This window comes from Phaseolus vulgaris, chromosome 10, assembly GCF_000499845.2.
Source record: "Phaseolus vulgaris cultivar G19833 chromosome 10, P. vulgaris v2.0, whole genome shotgun sequence".
Lineage (NCBI taxonomy): Eukaryota > Viridiplantae > Streptophyta > Magnoliopsida > Fabales > Fabaceae > Phaseolus > Phaseolus vulgaris.
Genome location: NC_023750.2, coordinates 39,276,995 through 39,288,035, shown reverse-complemented (window position 1 = coordinate 39,288,035; position 11,041 = coordinate 39,276,995). Strand labels below are relative to the sequence as shown.

Genomic DNA, 11,041 nt, shown 5'->3' with positions numbered 1-11,041 from the left:
AAAATAAGAATCTGGACCAGCTAGTAATGATCTAAACAACACTAACATAATAAACTGTAAGTAGTTTAATTTCTTTTTCTGGTTGACTCTTTTTCATTACAGGTGAATATTTAAATTTTGGTTTTCATTTGTGCTAAAGATATATATCATCTTCTCTCCTTAAACCTTTTATTTAAGAAAAACAAAACAAACATTACTTGAATACTAAGTAAAAAAATATTGAGACAAGTAGGGGAAAATATGAATAGATAACAGCAGCCACTATTGGCTTTTCAAATTTGTCCTTCTCCATAGCATGATACTGACCAAAAAAACATTAAAAAAATGGTGCGGCTCCACTATTATATAAATTCAACAAGTGTTGGCATCTTAAGGTACTCTGCTTCGGTACTTTCTACCTTCCCATAGAGTTAGAAAGAGGATCCTTCTCTCTCTCTCTCTCTCTTTCTCTTCTGCATAGTTCAAGTGAGAGCTTGAATTTCAAAAAAAATGGGAAGGGCTCCTTGTTGTTCCAAAGTAGGGTTGCACAAAGGTCCATGGACTCCTAAAGAAGATGCATTGCTTACAAAATATATCCAAGCTCATGGAGAAGGCCAATGGAAATCACTACCCAAGAAAGCTGGTAATTAAGAGTTTACATGTTGATTTGCTGATTCATTTCTCAATTTTGAATCTTTTCTTTGATGGGGTGATTTTTTGAAGTCCAGGGCTTCTTTTCTAGTACTGATTCATAACTGTGATTGAATGTTCAGGGCTTCTTAGATGTGGAAAAAGTTGTAGATTGAGATGGATGAACTATCTGAGACCAGATATAAAGAGAGGAAACATAACCCCAGAAGAAGATGATCTTATAATCAGAATGCATTCACTTTTGGGGAATAGATGGTCCCTCATAGCAGGAAGGTTACCAGGAAGAACAGACAATGAAATAAAGAACTATTGGAACACCCATCTATGCAAAAAGATGAAAACTCCAACAGCAGAAGATGCTACCGACACAGCCAATATGATGTTGGAGAGTCCTGAACAAGAACCTGCGAGTGGCAACAAGAAGAAGAAGAACGGTGGGAAAAAGAAGAACAAGCAGAAGAAGAACAAAGAAGGCACAAACAGTGCTGAGCCACCAAAGACACAAGTTTATCTACCGAAACCGATTAGGGTGAAGGCTTTGTATTTACCAAGAACAGATAGTAACACATACACCTTTGATTCCAATTCATCAGCTAGTGCATCAACAAACCAAGAGAAGGAGGAAAGCCCTTTAACAAAGGAATCAAACTTGGCTAGTGAAATTGGAAATGTGGGAGAAAGTGATGATTTTGGGTTCTTCATTGAGGACCATGACTTGGTCAACGCCTCAGATATCGAATGCCACTCTTATTTTCCCTCAGATCATGGCTCGCTACAGCAACTGTATGAAGAATATTACCACCTCCTGAACATGGATCACACCCAATTCATCGAAATGAATTCATTTGGGGAATCTTTATTGGTGTGAAACAGTGAAAGATCAATTATTCACTTCATCAAGATTAGACTCACCTCTCATACATGAGTTACAATTTCATTGTTCATGTGAAAACTTTGTTGGTAAATAATTTGTAAGTACTTCTGTGACTGTGTTTACTGAGTCTTGAAACTTATTTTGACTATGATGAATCTCCAACGCTAGTCACAGTTAAACATTTTTAGAGAAAAAAAAAAAGTATTAGTGAAAGAATAATGCTGAGCTTATGATCAACCACTCACGTTACTTTATATTTTTATAATTTATATCTTCCGATCGTATCTAATCTCATCTTGGTTTTTGTACAATTAAAAATTTTGTCACTTGTGTATGATGCACTCCATAAACAATTGTCATTCATGGACTAAAAAACCAGTCCTTTTGATTACTTTAACTGATATAATATTTTTTTAATGGTAGTTGAAGAAATCATTATTTATATTAACCTAACATCTATACTAATAATATAAATTAATATTGAGCCATGTATATTTTAAGGAGATTAATACTGGTGAATGATCTAATAATTACTGAAAATTGGTCTAGAAATATAACATATATTTTAAGAAAATTAAATATTTGTACATGATATAATAATGAGTGATAATTGGTTCAATAAATATAAAAAAAATTATGACACTATATTAAAAAATAACTAAAGTTTAATTTATTCATACAAAATCGACTTCTAACTTAAAAATATCTTGTTTATGTACTATGTAGTGATGTGTGGTAATGCGTGCTCATTGCACTGAGGAGTCCACATTTTTTTATTTTTTTTTTAGTTACAGAAAGGAACAGTAAATCCAGAATAACCATTAAGAAGAAAAAGAGAGGAAAACTCGACCATGCATGTGAGAAGAGATATCATTGTTTTTAACTTTTTAGAAAAAAAATATAAACTTTTAACTTTTTAGAAAAAAATATAAACTATAAGTTTTAATGAAAAACATGTTTGAAAGCTTGTTTATTGTACAATTGATGTATTTTAGTGGGAAGTTGTGAAAAAGTAATATTTTTCTAGCTTTCCCTTCATGATTATATAAATTTAAAAATTGAAAAAGTAATTTTTTTTAAAATAAAAGTTTTTATGTTAAGTATCACTATACAACTTGATATCTCAGTTATACTGACATCTCAAGTAATAATAATAATTTATCATTGCATGAAAAAAATATTATTAAAAAAAATATAAAAATAAAAGAACTAGACCAAAATTCATATATTAACAAAAATGATAGATATTTATAAAGAGAGTAATTTATTATTTGATAGTTGATGGTTTATTTTAAACTAGATTATGATTTTAATTTTTTTTTAATTTCCTGTATGTGATTTAGGTTTCCCCTCTGCAATTTTAGTCTTTATAGTTAAAAAAATCGTAATTTTAGTTTAACCTACAATTTCTCAAAAGGTTTTATATTTTACATTTTAATTCATTTGTGGTTTCAGTATATTATACAGTTAAATTATTTCAGTGTGTGAGAGTGTGAATCCTATTGTAGACTTTTTAAATGTGAAAACTAAAATCCCCTGATTGTGTATGTGAAAATGAGGATTCAATTGTAGATTTTTATAAGTGTGCATAAAAAATATAATTTAACTTTTTTGAAGTTTAAATGTATTATTTCCAATACATTATACTATCAATCAATTAAAATTTATTTTTAAGATGACTTTGAAGATAGTTACCAGTTTTTGTTTTATATAAAGAAAGTTAAATAGATTTGTCGTGTATGAATTTGTAATTGAATAATATGTTAACATTATTAGAAAAATTATGAAATAAAAATTAATTTTTAAAAATTAAAAATAATTAGTTGTTATAATGACTAAATTAAAAATTATTTTAGTGATAAAAATTATTTTATTTTTTAAATTAATTTTATTTCATGATTTTTTTTGTGTAACTTCAGGATTTTTTGTTTAAATGGAATTGGAATTTAAAATAGCGGCTATTTAACACACTAATGTAGTCACATGATAAATATTTCCAAAATTTTTTATTTAATTAAAAAGGAGACATAGTCACATAGGCCATTTAAAACCAACAAAATTGAATTACGTTATCGACAGGAAATTGAGAGGGTAATTATTTTTTTTGGAGAATTTGAAATTATTTATAATAAAATATGTGGATCAAGAATTTTAGAAGAAATTAAATTTTATAATTTTATTAGAATAATTGGATTGCTGAAAATTAAATAATTTCAAATTTCATTTAATAAAAATAAAAATTTATATTCTTAAATTTATGTTTTGTTCGACATAATTTTTACTTAAATTGATTTTAGTTGAGGTGCTATGTGCTTAATTAAGATCGAAACATTGTTGAAATGATTATTTTTAAATTGATATTAACAAATATTTTTTATTGATGTCAAGAAAAGTAATTTACGTTTGTTAGAATTTTTTTTATAAATTATTATTATTTTTTATTTATTCGGTATTAGTTAAAGTTTTTTTTACCAATGTTGGGTGATATTATTTGTTTTGTGGATGTGATATTTTTTAAAAAGACGACTATTGTAATTATTTTGTCTGTTAATGTCTGCAATGATATTTTTATCATCAACATAGATTTGATTTTTTTTATCAATAGTATGTTACAATTTCTTTTAATGTTAACTGAAAAACTATAAACCAACATTAACATTAATTAGGGTTCTTGGTTTTAGTAATGTCAATTGGAAAAATATTTTGTCTGACATTGATAAAATAAAGTTGATAAAAAACCTCAATCACCTTGATCTATATAAACATAAATAATTGTAATCGAACTAAAATTAATAGTGTTTAACGTCTACTGAGAAAAACTTTTGCAAATATTAATAAAAAATCTTAACACAAGTTTGATTGAAAAATTACATCAATTAATATAGACTACAAAAGTTATCAATATTGATATTTTTGAATTTTTAACCATTACTTGATTTTTTTTTAATTTGGTGGTAATGGAAATACTTTATCTAAATAAGAAAATTAAAATTCATTAAATTTGTTTTTTTTATAAAAACAAAATATTTAAAAATAAAAAAATATAAAATAAAATCAATTTAAATTTAATGGAATATTTTAGAAATTATAAAACTCTCTATCCAATTGTAAGGGATGAAAATTAAATTCACAATATACATATTGTTTGATTTTGTATGGTAATGAAAAATATCATTATTGTTTGGACAGAGGTATATGTTTTTTTTATCGACAATAACAATTAAATATAAAATACGAATCAATTCAGGAATGATTTAACTCTTATAAAAAAAATCAATAACCAGAGATTAGCACAAAACCCTAACCTAACACCCTCTTAATGCTAACCATATAAGAAAAATCTAACAGCACATCAAACGACCAAACTCATACATTTCAAGGATTCCAAACAACAACTGAAAAAGGAAAGAATATGTAATATCTAAATTTTTAAATTTGGTATTTTCGCACATAATTCTTTTGACTTGGATTTGTTTAAAATTATTAAAATACATCATTTAGTTTATTTGGTATTTTATTAAGAAGTTTATGTAATTATATTTTTTTATTATTTGATATCAAATACGAGATAATAAGTATAATTTTTTTGTAATATCATATTTCTTTTACTATAATTTTTTTTAAAAAAAAATAAGCTTTGATCAATATTCAATTTTACCTCTACCTAATTTACCCCACCAAATAAACCATTAATGTTTCCACCTAACTAGAGAGTTAAATTCGAGTTTATAGGGAACAAATATTTAAAATTGAAAGAAAAATTTATTGGTGTAAATTGCAACCTAAAAGGAATCTTACCTACATCTTTGATTTTAAATAGCATCAACAATTATATTAACATCAAATATTCTGAATTGGTATGTAGATGCTGACAACAGTTTCATCTATTCTTATATTTTTATCTAACCTATATAAAAGCCAAAACAGTTTTATTAAAGAACTTTTCAAATTAAAACAAAAACGCCATTGAATTGATCGAAACTTTTATTTATATTACTTGAGTTAATCTTCTTTTTCATTTTGTGCATATTAAAAGTTGATCTGAAATTTGAGCAGAGGAAGTGATAGTTTAATGGTTGCGTAAGAGTTAATCAAATATCGACCGGCACTAATTGTTTTTAGTGTTTGTAATTACGATTATATACCTTGAAAAGTTAAATTATGATATGTATTAAACTTTCACCACTAAGATCCACTAACGTTGAAACGATACATGATGCCACTGCATCATACTAACATGCTTTAAAAAATGATTTTTTTTCCAAAACATTTGGTTCAATCAAACATTCATTTTGCCTCTTAAGAATAAGTCAAAAGAAAATTTTCATTCAAACCAGCAGGGCCTGCAAACTTGACTCCAGGATAATTGACGTATAAGTAACATTTTTATAAAAAAATTTGAAGTAAATTGAAGCTCAGATTTAGCTGGCAGAAAATAAGTATTAACATAAAAGGAAAAAAATGAAAAATAGTTACTTGTTTTAATGTTTTAAAAATATACACTAAAAATGGCAAAACCATGTATTGCAAGAAAAAAAGTATACAATATGTTTGTAAAACTAAAACTTTAATTAACATAAGTTTGTTTCAGATTATTTGTCAGAAAAAGATTTAAAATTTATTATTAATATATTGTATCGTCATATTTTTAATATGGTGGATTTCTTTGAATTAATGATTTTGTAATTTCAAGAACTAAATTGATTTTTTTTTTCAATTATTATCGAGCTAATAAACGAATTAGTATTATTTTTTCAATTTAATTAATAATTTAAAACTCAAATGATATATTTTTAAAGAGAGAACTTTTTCTGTTTTTATATATATATATATATATATATATATATTGGTGTTAAACATTTAAAGAAACTTTTACTGTTTATAATGATTTTATTAAATTCAAACATTATATATACACATATTCACTACAACATAAATCATGAAATATAAATTAATTTTAGAAAAAAATAATAATTAATTATTATAGTGATTAAATTAGAGAATTTTTTTTTAAAAAAAAATTAAATTAATTTTTATTACTATTAAATAGTTTGTAAATTGATATCTAATTAGCTACCAAGATTCAATAACTAATTATTTAAATTCTAAATTTGATAGAAAAATGCAAAAGATTCTTAATAGTTAATTAAATATTAATTTAAAAATTATTTAATAATAATAATAATTAATTTAGAAATCAATGTTTTTTTTTTAATTTTTAAAATAATTTTTAATTTAATCACTATAATAACTAGTTATTTTTAAAATTAATTTTTATTTTATAATTTTTTTTAAGTAATTGTTCTACTTGCCTATTGCACTACGCCTTCATTGAACTGCATCATATGATTCAAGGAATCATTCTGCTGCTGCATTTACAAATGAATTATGAAAACTCATTTACAAATGAATTATGAAAACTGAAGAGTGTTATTTAAAAAAAAAATAGAAAAATCTGAAAAGGGTTGAAAGTTGCTACACCAAAAATATTATGTTAATTATTAAAATAGATTTAACGATAATAGTTTATAAACATTTATTAGTATTTTTAGATTAATTTGAAGAACTTTGTTGCAAGAAGAATCTAGTAAATCAACCAAAACAGGAGGGGAAAATACACTTGTCTTTGACTTAATCATCACACATATTTAGTAATATAATCAAGTTCAGAATCAAAAAGTTAAATAACTTGTCTCTTTTAATATGGATTTCGGCCAAAAGTGCAACCTCCTTTCTTGACTTGTTACTGAATAAATAATCATCAACACTGATATATATATATATATATATATATATATATATATATTGAATGTTGTTCTATATATCCATAAAATAAATGGTGATTGGTAGGATCCATGAATGTTACATAAACAAAAAGGGCATCTTAACAACTTTTTTGCAATTTAGCATCTGGATTTGCCATATAAGACGCATCAAACAATTTTTAAATCATTCTCCCTACTCTCGCTCTTTATATTATCCCAAAAGAAAATGAAAAAGAACAATATTGTTTCTACAATAATTTTCCTATAGATGAGAAGACAAGTGTTACAAGACATGGTAGACTTCATGAGGAAGAAAAATATTCGAAGGAGAAAATTAGGAATGAGTAAAACTTGCTTTTGTGTTGTTGAAATTGGAATGGGTAAGAGTGATTTCATGAACTCTATATACGTTAAACTTGCTTGACAAGTAGTAACAAAACATATATTTGAAACTAGTTACTATCAACCACCAATTTTTGATGAATAGGTTATGATTTTGTTCCAAAAGTATGGTGGTTAGATATATGTTTTTTTTTTTTTTTATGTAAGAGGCATGGTTTAATAGAGATCTTTTTGATGTAGGAGATTGCCTATTTGTTAATTGAATGTAATTTTATTTATTTTGTATTTCTTGTAAATGGGTTAAGATATCATTTATATGTTCCAATTAATTTATTCTCTTTTTTTTGAAAAAAAAATCCACCAATAACAAATTCTACTTAAATGTGTCTCTAACAATCATTAATTGTGAATGGTTATAAGAAAAATAAAATATTCTCAACGTCACATGATAATTAATTAAATTACCATCCTAAAATATTGTATTAGAAAATTAGAGACAATTTTTGTTCACAAAAACTATTTTAAAATTTTGTTTTAGACGAGTGGAGACACCTAATTTTTTGTGTATGTAATATATTGTCTTTCATTCCCTCTCAATTTATTTGTCTAACTAAAGTTAATCTTCCACAACTTGTCATCAATACATGTATGTTATTCTTCGTCCTCGTATGCACTCATCAATTCTCACCATCAGGTCTATCTTTCATCCTTTACTTTTTAGGTCTTTCTTCTTGAACATCATAATTGTTCCTTCATAATCAAATATTGTCTTACACGTGATGTTCTCAGTTTCGATTTTCCAATTTGCATTCTTTGGGTCTTCAGTCTTGCCATAAATACATGTCATTATATTTTGATACTCAAGTCAGTTGTCGGTATAAGTAATATAGAAATTCAAAGATTCATTACCTTTCACCTTATAATGTTTATTTATTTATAGTGGTTATATTGGATCCCTACCGTTACGGATGATTAGGTTAGGTCCAGTTAGGTCGAAGTGCACCTGATCATGGTTTGTAGGTGGTTTACTGCTCAATACTTGTTAATTACATTATTAGGACCTTACTTCTGATTAGGAAGCATTTGTTGCATATGTTGCCGAAATGTTAAGATATCGAGTGACTTCTTAATGCCTCAGATAATTAGGTAGTCCAAAGATCACTTAATGAGACATAACCGTATAATATATTTAGTGAATGAAGTGATTTTCTTGATATCCCTTTCTTGTATAAATGTTTGGTGATTCCACTAAATAAGTTTTTGGTACTTCCTAATGATATGATAAGTATAATAAAGTTATAAAATGGATAATTATTAATACATATATATAAATTAAATTTTATTCTAAAAAATTTATTCAAATATCAACCAATTGAAGAAATGTGTTTTATGATAAATATATGCTAATATATGGTTATTTATTATTTGTCTGTTATCTAGTGAAAGGTGTCTTATACAATTGAATTGGAGAATATAATACGAAAATTTTTGTATACTCATCTAGGAAGAGTGTCTAGTCTACTTTATTTAGTAAATAATATCTCGTCATAATTTTTTTTTATAAAAAAAAAATAGAATTAAATTAAAAGAAACATTTCAGAGATATCTCAATTCTTATACAAGAACCATTCATCACATGTAGCTATAACTATAGATCAGGACAACCAAACCATACAAAATAAAACAACACTAAGAAAAGGGCTGCCAATACAGCTACAAAAGTGCCTCTAAATTTTGCAGTAAAAAGAAGGCAAGTAGTCCCAACATCCTGTACCATTGGATCTACATTAAACATCTTCTGGATGCAATTCCCTGACTGCATTTCCTCTGTTGCAGCCCCAAACACCTCCTAGTGAAGAATGTGAAAACCATCTTGTGAATAAATTGTTTGCATAGTGCATATCTAATATGTTTTACCATTATATGTGAGTGGTGAAATACATTTTGCACTTTATTATATCAATGTAATATATATATATATATATATATATATATATATTTTGTATAATACATGATAAGAAAAGGTTATTTTTTTATCAATAAAGAATAAAGAATAAAGAATAAAAAATAAAATAACTTTAGAGCATTTCAGGATGTAAAACCCGTATAAAAAAAATTCATACATCATCAGCAAAATTACAATACTAACAAACTAAATAATCTTTACCAATTCAAGGCCACTACATCTAAAATAATTCCCAGGACCAAAGCATTTCTTCCCTCCTATACATTCACTTTGAAAGCATCACCCTGTTGAGAATTATCATACATAATGAATTATAATACATGATGAGAAGTTGTTGTTATTAGTTATTAGAGAGAAAATACATTTATCTTACGAGTGAGCTTGTGTGTAAAAAATAATATTATAGTTTATTTAACACTTTAGTTTAATCATGTTAATTTCTATGTGTTTAATTTTCTCATTTTTTTTATTTATTTTGTATCTAATTTTCTTTGTACTTTTTTTTAACTTATACATAAATTTTTAAGCATACTTCTTTAAATATAAATATTTAAGAGATATTTCAATCTTTGTAAAAAAACTTCCGATAAAAACCCATCAAAAACTATAAATAAAACATATATAACATGTAAAACTAAAAAAAATATATATATATAAAAAAGTGCACGAATCTCTATTATATACATTAACGATGAAATAATATAATCAATCGTTTAAATATTTTAGTTCAGCTCGAGTTGTCAACGTAACCTAATTCATTTGATTAATAAACTGTATTGAGTTGAAATATGTGATGTGTATAGATTCAATCATATAACTCAACCATCCAACTTGTTTAAATGAATTAAATATATTAACATGTTAGTGTGAAATTTTATAAAAGATTACACAAATCGATTAGGTAGCAAACAAATCCAAATTTTCCTTTTTATAAAAGAAGCAACAACAATAAACATGTTTGTACACTTAACAGGCTACATCAAACTACCATACTAATCTTGACTAGTGAATATATATATATATATATATATATATATATATATATATATATATATATATATTCATCATGCATGTACCTCTTTCTTGGTCGTGTTAAATGCCGTCATATGGTTTATTTTTATCTTAATACGAAGAAAAAAGTGATTAAAGTAAACTACATATACCTTTAAATGAAGGTCCAAGAGATACAAAGTTTGGACTGGGGCACTGTGGGGTTGAAAATCTTGTTCAATGTGCATGCAAAAGTAGGTAGGTTTTGTTTAAAAAATGTATTTACACTAATTAAAAATGATCATTGAGTGTGCTACATTCCAATAATATGGAACACTTACGTCACTCACCAAGATATATTCTTCACGTTTTGCCACAATAAATTAAGTATAGGTTTCAGGCTAATATTATTATAGGCTAAATATGTTTATTATATCGAAATTGACTTTTTTTAATGTTTATGGTTAAAATTGT

General features: G+C 25.6%; 1 protein-coding gene across 1 annotated transcript; it reads left to right on the top strand.

Annotated features, from left to right (window-relative positions):
- Positions 1–371: 371 nt before the first annotated feature.
- On the top strand, positions 372–1,741 carry LOC137819301 (transcription factor MYB8-like). Its single transcript, XM_068623102.1, has 2 exons — positions 372–622; positions 753–1,741. The coding sequence occupies exons 1-2, from the start codon at positions 490–492 to the stop codon at positions 1,496–1,498; spliced, it is 879 nt and encodes a 292-aa protein (XP_068479203.1). The 5' UTR covers positions 372–489; the 3' UTR covers positions 1,499–1,741.
- The last annotated feature ends 9,300 nt before the right edge of the window (positions 1,742–11,041 follow it).